We start from the raw sequence: 13713 nt of genomic DNA, 5'->3' as shown, positions 1-13713 counted from the left end.
GAGAGGGCCTGAGATTCCCTGAAGATGCATCAAACAGGGCGGCTCTGCTGGCCATACCCAGCCCCATGGACAGACATGGCACCTCATCCTGCTGGGCTCCGCCACTGCCCCGCTCTGCTGGAAGATGCACTTTCCCCTGGAGGCCAACCAAGGCCACGAGCAAATCACACAGCACATCCTTGTGCTCTCCCTCAAAGCACATGTCAGGCCAGCTATCCGCCTCTCAGGCTCGGCCAAGGGAACTTTTCACGTGTACTGCTAGAATGACTGCTTCCCTGCTCCACTGACCATCAGTCACCTGCAGAGAGCGCGACACCAGGCCATGCTGAGAGAAACCAAGGTGGCACAGGTGACAGGCCACTGTGTGCTGTCCAAGAGTCCTTTCAGGCGGGTCTGCTTGGGTCACTAGACGTGACAGGGGCCCCCAGCGCTACAGCCTGATGTCACAGGGATGGTGCTGTGTGAGGTAGTAAGAGGGCTGCCTGGAGCCTTCCCCATCCTCTGCCCTGGTGTCAGGAGGTCCCGAGAGTTACGGTGTTTGGTCAGGGAGTGCTTCCTCGGCCTGGGAAAGGCCTCCTGTCTGGACCAGCCCCTCTGCCTTCTGGCTCCACTGCCAGGCTCAGTTGACACTGGCAGGACCTGACCATCCACAGAATACGGGCAAGGAACCAGAATCTACTTAGAACCACACACTTCAGACTCTAACCAGAGCTTAGCCCTGAGAAACTTGGAAGTTGCCCTCTCTGTTAAAAAAGGAAACAGACCCCTCACGTGTGACTGGGGTGGCTGTCCTCTAACACTTGGCACCTCCCTCCAGTGCTTGAGCTGACCCCAGTGATCCATGAGAGACTGAGCCCAGGCCAAGGACAACAGGAAATATGTCCCCATTGTCCCCCCAGATGTCTCATGGTCACCTAGTCTGTCCTGACTTTGGTTTGAACCAAAGCAGCCCACGTACTCCACAAGACGCATGTGGGAAGGAGGGGAGCCCCTGACCCAGAGGCTGGCCCAGAATCCCAGGGCCCTGGGCGGCCAGCCACAGGATGTCTGCCCCCTTAGCAAGCTCATTGCTCTGATGGAGCAGGACAGCTGAAGGCTTCCTGGGGAAACCTCATTCTTCCTGAAGCACGCATTTCATGAAAGTAAGTGAAGGATGTCTTCCCCCTTCTTTGTTTACTCCAGAAAAGCCTGTGGGCTTGGCAGAACACCCAGCCATACCCTGTCTGGACATACAGAAGGATGCGGAGGAACCTCCTTGAGCGACTTCTCAAATGATGGGGCCTTGGGGCCTCGGGGCCTCTCAGCCTCTAAGGCCTGACTGTAAAGCACACTTAATGTCCTAATTTGTACTGTCCATCTTTGTAATTACTCACAAAGGCACTAGCCACTCTATGGGTTATCTGTGGCAAACACGGAATTCTCAAGACTGGCTTCTGCCTAATTAAAAATGTTTTCAAGGAATGGAAACAAATTTATCATCTGTATTAGGCCTCATAGAGTAAAGAGAGGGAAAAGATTTCTACTGATAACTCCCTATCCCCAAACCAAACCCAGTGAAACTCTTCAGAAACATAGCCCCAAATAAATAAATGACCCTACTTTTTCTTTTTTTGGTGAGGAAGATTGGCTCTGAGCTAACATCTGTTGCCAATCTTCCTCTTCTTGCTTGAGGAAGACTGTCTCTGAGCCAACATCTATGCCAATCTTCCTCTATTTTGTATGTGGGATGCCACCACAGCATGGCCCTGACAAGCAGTGTGCAGGACCACGCCCAGGATTCGAACTCGCGAACCCTGGTCCACTGAATTGGAGCACACGAACTTAACCACTATGCCACTGGGCTCTTAAAAAGAATTATTGGTTGCTCAGGATTCGTCGTGCCGTACTTCCCCCAATAACATAGAGAGGTGGCCTACCATAACCTCCTCCTCCCTGCCACCTGTGGACAGATCCACACAGAGTCTCCCAACTGCTCAGAAGTGGTGAATTAAGGAGCGGGTCTCTGAGCTTCCCAACAAGGGGCGATGTTTTCCTGAACCTAAAATACTTTCCCGTCAAACTGCTGTCTCCTTCCCCTGCCTTCAGAGAGCCACCCACTCCTTGGCAGTCACTTGCGTCAACTTCACAGAGCCCTGCCGAAGTCCACACATGACCACGGCCAGGGTCCACCCTACCCGGAGATGCACGTGGCCCGGGAGCAGTGCACTCAGCACGCGGGAGTGCCATTTCAAAGACTGCTGCTTCCACTCAGCTCCGGGAGCAGCCATCCCATCACTGGGCCGCCCTGGCCCTGGCACAGAAGCCAACGGCTGCTGTCAGTCCAGCATGAGATGTTTTAGGTTTGTACATGTCAGCCCTGCTTAATGCATACATTACGGCACTACAAATGAACACGAGGTTCCCGTGGCTGCACTGAAGGCCCTATTTGCTTGACATGGTTAAGCTTTCCTGTTTTATTGTCCAAACCTGCTAACTGGTATGAGTGCAAGGTTTATGCAGAATGAAGTGCCAACCTCAGGCTGGGCTTAACTGACCATAACTGAGCTGCCAGGCTCCTGAGGACCAGGGCAGGAGGAGCTGCATCTTTGGCATGGACTGCTCATTTTCAGAGAATAAAGTCACCCCTCTGCCTCTCTTCAAGGCCCTCCAAAGGCTGGTCCCAGCCCATCGCTCCTCTAAGGCCTCCCGAGAGACCAGTCTACTCCTCTCCCAACAGGCAGGCCTCGGACTCTCTGCACCCTCGAGTTTTTAATCATAGTCGTACTTTATCCAAAGTGGTCTTTCCACCTCTCTCTGCCTATTATAATGTGAGGCCCCCTTCAGACCCAGCCCAAATCTTGCCTCCTCCATGGAGTCTCCCGGACCTCTGCACACCTCAGTGCTCCTCCTCCTGATGCCCTCTGTACCTGCTCATGGCCTGTCACTCTGAGACTGAGCACGTCCTGCCTTGGACTGCAGTGAATGGTGCACAGGTCACATCTCTGCTTAGACCACGACCTGTCCAGAGCGTAGGGCACATTTAACGTGCTCTTAATGAGGGAGATGCACAAGTCCCTCCCCATGTTGGCTGTGACTCAAATGAAAAATCGGGCATGAGAAGGTGTCATTCTTATTGAAGTGTCCTCAATGCGAGGCCCCTGTTTCCATTTTTGGGTGAAATGACCTTGAGCAACGAGTAGTGTGTAAAGATTAAACCAAGTGCAGTACTGAGCTTTCATTCCAGTTGCTACACCATTCGCCAGCTGGACAGCATCTTGAGGAGCCAAGAATGAAAGGCACCACAGACAATGAAGGGCCCAAGTGACCAACACTCACATGGGCTGGTCACTCAGCTAAAAGCCTTTGTTTACTAAAAAATCCCAGGTGGCAAAGCTCTGGGGTCAGGTGGGCTATGTCTGCACCCTGGGACACATGCTGGGTGTCTGGGGTGCAGGGTCTGTGTCTCATACTTCTCTCCATCTCCCTCAGTGCTTACCTCCCAGTGGTTGCTCAATTAACATCTGCTGAACAAACGAACTCTTCTTTATTCAGAGGGTCCATACAAATACAGGTACCTTCATATGTGCAATGTTACTGAAGAAATGAAAGTTGAATTGACACAGAGAACAAATATTGCCCACATTTCTTCATAGGATGATGGGTGTTATCCAAGCCCCAATGTCTACACCATCTGATTCCATCAACGACAACCAACACAGAGATGACGTGGAAGCAAATCGGAGCAAGAACATGTCCAGGGTGTTGAGGTCACTGCACCCGCATCTCTCTATGCAGCGTTCAGAACCATTTCACAGCCTTGTTGTCAGTAAGTGGCATTTAGAGAACCCCGGCCGTGCGCTGATGATGTCGGGGGCTCTCAGGAGGCCTTGGCTCCCACCTTGGACAGTAGCACCTCGTTCCTGCGGCCCTCCTGGGGGGAAGCAGAGAGGAGGTGATGACACGAGCACCCACGTGAGGCCCAGATGGTCTCACTGTCCTCCCCCAGTCCCATGGGAGACACCCACTGACCCACTAAGCCAGCCTCCTGGCACGCTGCCATGAGCATGCTGATACTTCCTGGCAAAGTGCTGACCTTCAATGCCAAGACAGCTCTAATGACCACTGGCTTCTGAACTGTCAGACTGACAACAGGGTGAGAGGATCAGGCACTGTCATTCTGAAGGGCTTCCTGAAGCCTCCAAAATCCTCAAGGGTCCAGAAGCAGAAAGTAGACACTTAGGTGCCAATCTTGGACCACTACAGTGAGGAAGGGGAGAAGGCTCTCGGATACAGCAGCCGAAGGAGTGGCAAAAGGCAGCCCTGGTTTACACAGCAAGCAGAGCATGCAGAGAAGTTCTTACTCCGACAGAGTGAAAGTTAGGAATGTCCTAGCTTTAAGAAAGAAAGAAACTCACAGAAGACAGGGTGAGAGAAATGTGTCAAGGGGCACCTGTCCCCTTAAAAAGGAGCTGCATGAGATCTATTACTGCCTGTGCTGAGGAATGTCACGAAGGGAGGTCACTGCCCCATCCTGAGTGTGGAATCTGATGTCGAGTGGTGCAAGGCCACCTCTGCGTCACTGTGTATTCCCGTCTGCAGACATCTTCCAAAGCTGCTCACCGTGGATCCTCCTTCCCCCTGTTCCCACCGGCCTTGGGAGCTCAGGAAACCGCCATCTGCTAGCAAACAATCTCCACCTCTTCCCTGGGCCACGTCACAAGGAGCCGTGTCTACACTGAGAGGTGCACATGATAATGGGAGGGGCCTGGAAAGGTCAAGCCAGAGGGCCTGGGCTTGGCAGGGCGGCCAGGCCTCCAGCAGCCATGCTTCCCTGGAAATGCACTTAGCATGGAAGAGAAACTTTCTTTCACCCTTGAACCTCTGCATCCAAGGCCCTAAGGTCAACATTTCCATCTCCCTGGGCCCGCTTAGGGACCCCACCTCTCTGGAGGCTCTTGGATCTTTCCAGCTACAGTGACCCTGGTTTTACTAAGACAAGTGCCAGTTCACTGTATAGTTTATACTTATCTTCCCTTCAGAGCTCTGGAATAGCTAGGCCCTGAGCTGAGGGTGGGCTAAGTTAGTGTGAGAAGCAGGGTACTCTGGCACTGTTTGAGCACATGTATTTGGAGGGGAGGCAGTTAATTTTTCCTAGGGGTGGGAAGACAAAGAAGGTGAAGTCGAGTAACATTTGTTGTATTAGAAAAGTTAAGAAGAAAGTTTTGCTTCTTAAAATGAGTTATTGAGATTTTCTTGGGGGAAAAACTTCCAGCCAAAAAGAAGTGAGGAGGGGAGGAACAGGAACAGGCAGTCATACTATTATGATGTTACACTACTTTCTCTACTTCTGCGTATTTTTTAAATTTCCATAATAAAACAATGAATAATAAATTAGTTTCAGTTGTCACCGACCTCACCTTTTAAATGAGGCAAAAACGTCAGAAGCATTCAAACCCCCCAGAGTAGAGGCCCACCAAGGGTAATTCTGTACATCACACCACACTGAGATGGTGCTTGAGTGCATCAGTCAAGATATCCTGGGCTGTCACCTGGTGTGTGTGAACACTGATTAAATTCATGCAATCTACTAGAGACGCCTTTTGGGAGACTACAGAACAATATTGTCTGTCTGTTCAAAGCAAATAGAGGAAGAGTCCTTCAGGCATTTCTTTCTACAACAAAAGGAAAAATGTGTCCTTGCCTCTATTTCTTTCCTGCTGAAGACCCTATGGGGCCCACTCTGTGTCAGACACAGCACTCACAGTGAATTCAGCTCACGCGAGTTTATGTAGCCAGAGCCAGCTTCATAAAAATGTTATGGTTTGCACTCATCAGTGCTGGCTAGAATTTAAATAGAATTTAAATCTTGGTTTGGTGACCCTGTGAGAGACAATGATTAATGTAATGCTGTGGTTACGGTGACTTCAGAGGATGTGTTGTTTCCTGGCAGACTTGTTATCCACACACTCTCCCAGGGTGACCAAGCCAATGAAAGTTCCAAGATAACCCAATGTCTCTACTCAAAAAAGTCCTGACAGCAGAGGAGGCTGGGAGTCAGGATGAGGGCATGTCTTAGTGCCCGCATGGAGCCCAGGGGGCATCACTGGTGCTCAATTAATGTGGAGTCAACCAAACCCAACAAAGGGAACTACTAAGGCGGCCAAAGACCACGTTTCGGACAATGATGCTGTGTTCCGCATGGAGAATAATTATTGCCCAGCACAAGTGCTAGGGACCAGGATGTGGTGAGAATTCAGAACGTGGGAGCAGAACACCAAGCAGGTGGGTGGAGGCAGGTGAAGAAGGCAGAAGAGAGAGGCCACTCCACCTGGGATGAAGGGCTGCCCTTTCGAACTGTTTTTCTACCACAATCGAGATCTTACCTGGAACTGCAGATGTAAGAGCAGAATTGCTCTGGCTGAAGGGATGGGGTGGAGCCCGGGGAGCAGCAAGCCAGCCCCCATCGCCACCTCCTCCTCAATAATGGTGGTGGCCCGACGAGGGACCGAGTTACCTCAGAGGAGCTTGTGGAATGAAGTTTAAAATTTGGGAACACTGATACGTGGTTGCTAATTCAAAATTTTTGTCAAGTACAATGTTAAAAAAAAAAAGGAGTACACACTATCACCACTATTTTAAAAGGGAAATACAATTTGACATCAAAAACAAGAGGACACGCTATATTTTAGAAAGGTGAGTCCTTTAAAGGAAATATATATAGCTGTCCGCAGAACATATTACATTCTCCCTCCCTTTTTTTCCCCGAGTTGCTCTGAAGACAACAGGCTCGGACAAGAACTGGTCCAGGGTCTCGCTGGCTCTGAAGGAGCCGCCTGTCTCTGACGTAAGAGATCCTGTGCCTGAGACAGCGGAACGAGAAATCCTGATGCCCACCACAGCAGAAGGAGCTGCTTCCTTTGGAGGGCACCCTCTGCCCCAAGAGCCTGGACTGCAAGAACCAGCTTTTCCATTTCGCTTCGCTTTGCTTTGATTCTGACAGCTTACACTTATCCTCCCCAACTTATTTGCTTACGTTTCTGTTTCTGCTGTCAAAAGGGCAGGGCTGGTGCGTCCCAGCAACATGTGAAGAGTCATTCTCCTCTTCTGGGCCTTTTCTCTTGGTGAGTTATTTGGGTTAAGGGGAAGACCGAGCTCTGGTGGGGAGGAGAGGGGCTTTCTTTGTGCCCTGCCAGCTCACTCACTGGCCCTTTCAAAAACGTCAGCGCAAACTCTCAGCCCCGGAACACCTCGCCGCTCCCTCTCCATGCTGCCCAGCCTCAGACCCCTGCCCCGGCTGCTCCTGGCTGAAGCCTCCTGCTGTGCCCATGGCCAAGTCCTTCTCAGCCAAGGACATCACCTGTGTTGCATTAGTGCCCACGGCAAAGACTGAAACTCCTGCTCATCCCTTACTACTTCTCGCCTAGGTTCGCTGTCTCCTAGCTGATCATCTGTCTCCCTCCCCACAGTGGAAGCTCCCTGACACACGGACCAGGTCTGTTCTACAACCTGATCCATCCCCAGGGGCGTGGGAGGAGCTGGAGGGACATCTGTGGAAAGGATGAGAGATTTTGAAATGCCCGTGACTTGTGGCTACCAAAAGTTACAATTACACAAAAGAGAAGTAAAAGATAAGGAAAGACGGAGAAAAGAAGAGAGGAAAGAAGGAATAAATGAGAACAAAATTATTGGTATGGAACGATTATATTTTTTATCCTGTATACTAAACACCAGGATACAACCTACTTTTAGCTCCTCTGTATTTTCAGCAATCTCTAAACTGATTAAAACCACATGGATTTAGGTTAGAAAGGGGGAAAGAGTTCCTGAAAATAAAGCTGCTGAGATCCTGTCAAGTGACCAAATGAAGTCTCTTTTCTCTTAAGGGCAAACACTTTTCTCTCTGGAACAATGGACAGTAACCCTGCCCCAAATGCAGAGAGAAAAGACAGCGACAAAACATTCACTTGAGTGTTACAGGTGCCAAACACAGTGCTAGATGCTTCCATCCCTCATCTGACCCACCAGAACCGACCAGTGAGGAAACTGAGGCTTGGAGGGACTAGGCCACAGCCCCAGTGCACGGTGGGTAAGTGCTGAGGGTGGGCCTGGAACCCAAGCCTGCCATACTCAACGTCCAGTCTCTTCCCACGCAGCTTCTCGAGGTCCCTCCCGGCCTAAGAATGGGGGGAGGGAAATTCTAGATCTGAATCCAGAACAAGTGCTCTTTCCAGGCGGCCCTTGATGTGGGTGATGGTGCCAGTTTGCTGGTGAGTTTAAGGTGCCTACTAAGCGTTAGGAAAATGAAAATAAAGACGTGCTTTCTCACAGAACATTCAACCAGAGCCTTGAGACGGGCCACAGAACAACATGATCTTGAACTGCTGAGAACCACACTTAACTGCCAGATCACACTGCCAACTTGCCATCTCCCATTACAGACCAGGCGAGAACCAGGAACTGCTCTGGTTTCGAAAGGCTCCTCTGGAGGTGAACACAGATCTCACCTCAGCCTCACGTGCTGGGCCCAACCCTCCTCTCACCTCCTTGAACTCCTTCACAGTCTTGAAGTACAGCCTCTGCTTCTCTAGCAGCTCCAGGTACTGGTCATTCAGCTGGTCCCTTCTCATTTTGTTCTCTTGCTTCTTCTTTTCCATCTGTGGAAACATTTTGGGAAACAGTGATGAAGAGGCATGTTCTGATGAAGGGCTGCTGGCAACATCCAAAAGACAACAATTACTAACACTTTCATGGATTTCCTTCCAGTATTTTCTTTCTTTGCATCATTTTTGAGGTTGGTTTATTTGTGTGATATTGCATAGAGGCTCTATAGTTTATTTAGCAATTCTATCATTAGGCATTTAACTGTTCCATTAAAAAAAGTTTTTTTTTGACCTCAAACAATTTCACAAAAAACAGGTTAGTGGTTCTCAACTAGGGGCTATTTTCCCCTGAGAACTTCTAGAGACAGATTAATTGCCAAAGCTGGGTTGGGGAGGTGCTACTGGCATCTACTGGCAGGAGGCAGGGCTGCTGCTAAAGCCCTACAGCGCTCAGGACAGCCCCACAGCAGGAAGTATCTGGTCCAAATGCTACACTGAGCAACTCTGATTTAAACAACTGAGATCAAACTACAAAATTATCCTCTTTTTATTTAGCATAAGTATTTCAATGCTATTATAAACTGTCTACAATTATAACTCAAAAAACCATACGCTATTCCTAACCATCACAGCTTACTTACTCATCTCTCTATTGGTGGACGATTTAGGTTATTTCCAGGATTTTGATCCCATAAATAAAGGCCAGTCTTTGATTAAAGAGATTTTCCTAAGGTCCCTAAAAGCTTAGTCATTCAACAAATATTGAGTGAGTGGACATCTTGAGCACTAAATGCAGTGGTGATAAGGTGATGTCACTGCTCTCACGGAGCACACGTTCTAGAGAACTGACACTAACCAAGTACCACACAGAGAACTCCACAAGCAAATTCCAAGCAGTGATCAGTATTGTGAAGAAAATGAACAAGGTTAAGGGACGGAGAGGAGGGTGGGTGCATGGCCTCTTCAGACAGGCTGGCCAGGGAGGGCTTTCTGAGGAGGTGACATTTGGGCAGAGGTGGCAGTGGCTTGTACTTTATTTCCCTGGTCCAATCCTGACCGTGTGCCCAGCTCCTAAGTCCACTGATAACTCGTTCTGAGACTCTGTGCTCTCCTCTTTCCGCAGCTCTACAGATGGCCACCTGCTGCATACCCATGCCTGGGTCTGGAGTTTGGAAACCTGCCTTGTGTCCAGGTCTTCCAGAAGGGGGCAGTCCCCTCTGGGGACTCCAGCCAGGGCTCTCCTACACTCAGAGCCCTGGTTCATCAGTTAGCCCTGCTCCCTCGTGGCCGACTTCCAGATGCTGCCCGAATGCCTCTCTATCACCGCTCATGGTTCCTGCCACAACGCCCACTGCTCTTCCTTCTTGGACCTCCCTTCCCAAAGCTGTCAGATACTTTCTCTGCTGTGCTGGGGGACCCTCGAAGCTAGGTCCCTATCTCATATTTAGCAGAGCAGGCAGGTCGATTCCAGGACTTTCCTGTCTGCTCTGTACTCTAGCAGAAAATCTGGCCATGACTGACTATATCCTAGTGATATAAGCAAAAAAACGCACTTTAATTCAAATGTATCCAGGACCTACTTTGGGAGGTAGGGTGGGAACCTGGAAAGGGCATAAAGTTGAGGCCAGAAAGGCGTGGTGTCAAATCCTAGCTCTGCTACTCACTGTATCCTTGGACAGGTTAGCTAACCTTTCTGAAGAACAGGTCCCTTAGCTGTAAAATAAGGATAATATCACCTGTATCACAGGTTTCATTGTGAAGAGTATACGACATTACGTGTTAAGTGAATGATACATCATTTGGTTCACAGTAGCTACTCAATAAAGACAGTGTTTCATCTGGACATTTACCATCCTAGAAAGCATGTGGTAACAAGTGGTAAGAGACCCCTCACCCTCAGAGTCAGGAGCAGACTCTCAGGTCTGAGTTCCATTTTCACACTGTTCTCAGCATCCCCTCACCCACTCACACTGCTCCTACTCCTTGCTTACTGGATCACCCCTTCGCACTCGAGGTCAGGAACTCCAGATTCTTTGACCGAGCACTCGCTCTCAGTACTCCAAAGACCCAGAGACTTTACCTCCTCTGGGTGAGGTCAAAATGCCTACTAGTGTGTGAATCCCTCTTTACTCAGGAAGCCTTCCACAGACCACGGGCACCTATTCTACTACTCGTAGCCACTGCTGGTCTATTGTGTGTACACCCTGAATCTGCCGGTTCTGGAGAAATCTCTGCTCTGGGGGGACACAGACTCCCCGGCCACATCTGCTCTGAGCAGGACCCATCAGGCTACCGAGACAGGGAAGGCTATGTTTTTTTTCAAACGAACGAAAGACATCCACACCAATGAGAGCTGCTCTGCAAAGCAGACAGACTTGCTCCACTCAGGGTGCCAGCCAATATTCAGACCCTGCCTGGAACCCTCTGAGAACTGATCTGGAGTCAACTGAATGAATTCACTTGTTCAACACACAGTTCGAGTGCCCAGCATGGGCCAGGAGCTCTGTTAGCCACTAGCAACACAGACACAAGAAAGATAGCCCTCTGCACCCCGGGTCCTGACCATCCTTCTAGGGGCCCACCACCTGGAAGGTGAGGCGGCCACAGCGGCAGCCTCCTTCACTGCCAGCACTGAGGTGCTGCCAGCAGGAAGCCTGGGAGAGAACAGAGAGAATGAAGGCTCAGGCCTATTTTTCCCCCCAGGAGTCATCTCCCAGTAAACAGGAAGGGGCAGCCAAATGAAAAAACCCCAATAAATTCTGTGGTTCTTCACTAGGAGCAAGAGCAGCTCCCCGGGGAGGAGCACGCAGGGGTGGAAAGGGCTGCTACAGCTTGCGGTCAGCCCAGTTCTCTGGCCTCCACCTGCCGCATGCCCCAGGGCACGGAGAAGGGACTCACTCGCTCTGCAAGAGAGCCTGTCCTGTCTCGGGTAAGTGTACGCGCACACGACAAGCGCTGCCTCAGGCTGCTCTCATTGTGTCGCTGAATAATCTTGTCACCAGTGATGCATTTTTTTGGCTCCTTTGGCCTCATTTTATTGAAGTCATTAATGGGGAGATCAATATTTTCTACAGGGAAAGGGAGGTGGAGAGAGTCTGCCCTTAGTTCATCTCTTGTCAGAGGAGATCACAGGCAGCTTAAATGTGTGTCTTTGTGAGCAGGTACTATGATGACAGGTCCCACAGGCAATCCTTCCTTCCACATGTTACATTTTGACATCACTCCCTGGACCACTTTGCTCCCAGATAGTGCGAGAAGATGCCCTAAGACCAGGAGGTTTTACTGCCATACCTGAGGACCAATCTGGTGTAATATGTTTTTTAAACAGGACCCAAAGCAACAGACATCTGGAGGAATTAGAGAAGGTTCACTGGCTTCGGTAGCAGGAAACTGCGCTGTGTGTCTGGCTTCCAGACAGTCAGCAAGTCCACTTTACTACAGACCAGACGGCCCATGTGCAGAGCCGCAAAGCAAAGAAAATCCCATGCTGCCCCAGACTGAATGGTTCTCTTGAAAGCTTCTCTGGAACTCCCACACCCCTGGTCAGTTCCTCTTTTCTCTTCTGACTTCTTAGGTTCAATATCCTCTCACTTTAGCAGAATTTGGTTCAGCAATTCTTTGCATTTTTTATGGGGGGTTCCTGAAAACTAAAAGGCTCTCAAGATCTAACAAATGAATCTCTAATGGCAGAATATCAGGAACCAAAGATCCAGCGAGGAAGGGATTCTGGGCAAGAGAGGAAGCCTGCTGGTGAAGTGGGTTTCCTCACCTGTGAAACGTGAGTACCACTCCCCACTGAACAGGGCTTTGAGGAGGATTAGCGCCATGCTTGGCACACAGGTGTTCGATCCATGGGGGTTATTGCTAAGAGCAGCCTTTGAACCCCCAGGGCGGGCAGCGCCTGGAGCTAGCCCTGCCCACTGCAGGCTCAGAGGCATGGCGGGGCCCCTTTGCAGACACTGAGGATGTGTCTTCAGGACTGAGAGCACGTTCCCAGAACAACCAGAAGAGGCCTGCTTTTTGCAGGGCCTTCTCCATCATCACCACAAAACCCAGGCTGCAGGAGAGAAAAGAAGCCGTCTGACCTTCATTCTACTTTGCTTAATTCCTTCTACGATCTGTTCCATCTGACGCAAAAACTGGTCCCGGGCAGCAGGGGAGGCCATGGCTCTGAAAGAAAGACCAGCAAAGGTAAGACCAGCACAGAGGATTCTCAGAAAGGGGGTGGCACTAAGGAGTGAGCCCCATACCCAGGTCATGCCCCAAGTGGCAGCAAGGCCTTTGCAAGGCACCATGGACCCTGGGATCCCAGGCAGTTAGGGATCCCAAACTGAGGAAGGCATGCAAATTAGCCTGGTTTTGTAAATGAATGTGAATCTTTTTTTTTTTTCATTCTCCCTACAATTTTCTTAACTAATCTGTATTTTCTTACAGTAAAATAAAATGTGACTAAAACTAACAAAAGTATCTTTCACTGTGAAAGACGGCAGGTACTGCTTAAGAAATGAATTCCATTTAGTTTCTAAAAATCTGAGGATTTGAAGGCACTCCTTAAGATTGGAAGGCTTATTCTCAGATTTTCCTAAAAGCAGGCTGGGAAAACCTAGTCCTGTTTCGAGAAACAGCAGTTAAACAAGTGGATTCCCTGATGTCCTAAAACCCTTCCCTTCACCTCCCGTTCTGCAGGGGGAATGACGCCAGAAGGATCGGAGCACACGGATACAAAGAGTGAGAGTTCTTCCAAAGGATGGGCTGACGGGCAGAACTCACCATAGTAACACTCAAACTGCAGCCTCTCTCAATTATCAGGAAATAAAGATGAAGCCGCCATTTTTAGAACTGTCACAGGTTGTAAGTCACTAACTGAATCTTCTCGGGGGCTCTGGGATTTTTGTTTGCTTTTAATTAGAAATGAAGCTTAAAATCTAGAGTTTGTAATCCATCAAGATCTTAGTTGCTGGTCACCTGCCAGGGGACAGCAAAGACCCTGTGGTGGAAGGAAAGGAAGCCTGCAACACAGAGAGCACGCCGTGGGGCTGCCCGGATGGCAGGTCGGCCAACCGCAAGCTGGAGGGTTGCGATGATTTGGGGACAGCTGGGCCTTGCCATCCAACTTTGGGAGAAAAAATTCATA

At 49.8% G+C, this 13713-nt stretch overlaps 1 protein-coding gene across 1 annotated transcript in view; it reads right to left on the bottom strand.

The window, feature by feature from the left end:
• Positions 1–3471: 3471 nt before the first annotated feature.
• The window catches only part of LOC139045100 (coiled-coil domain-containing protein 93-like), a 74316-nt gene continuing 64074 nt past the window's right edge, over positions 3472–13713 (bottom strand). Inside the window, exons 16-18 of the mRNA XM_070507558.1 lie at positions 12665–12749; positions 8520–8633; positions 3472–3910 (exon numbers count right to left, since the gene is read on the bottom strand). Coding sequence (XP_070363659.1) covers positions 3857–3910; positions 8520–8633; positions 12665–12749 — 253 coding nt within the window. The 3' untranslated portion in view covers positions 3472–3856. The remainder of the gene's footprint in view (positions 3911–8519; positions 8634–12664; positions 12750–13713) is intronic.

Source organism: Equus asinus, chromosome 4 (genome assembly GCF_041296235.1).
Source record: "Equus asinus isolate D_3611 breed Donkey chromosome 4, EquAss-T2T_v2, whole genome shotgun sequence".
NCBI classification, from domain to species: domain Eukaryota; kingdom Metazoa; phylum Chordata; class Mammalia; order Perissodactyla; family Equidae; genus Equus; species Equus asinus.
The sequence above is the reverse complement of the archived record's forward strand: the minus strand, read 5'-3'. Positions and strand labels throughout refer to the sequence as shown.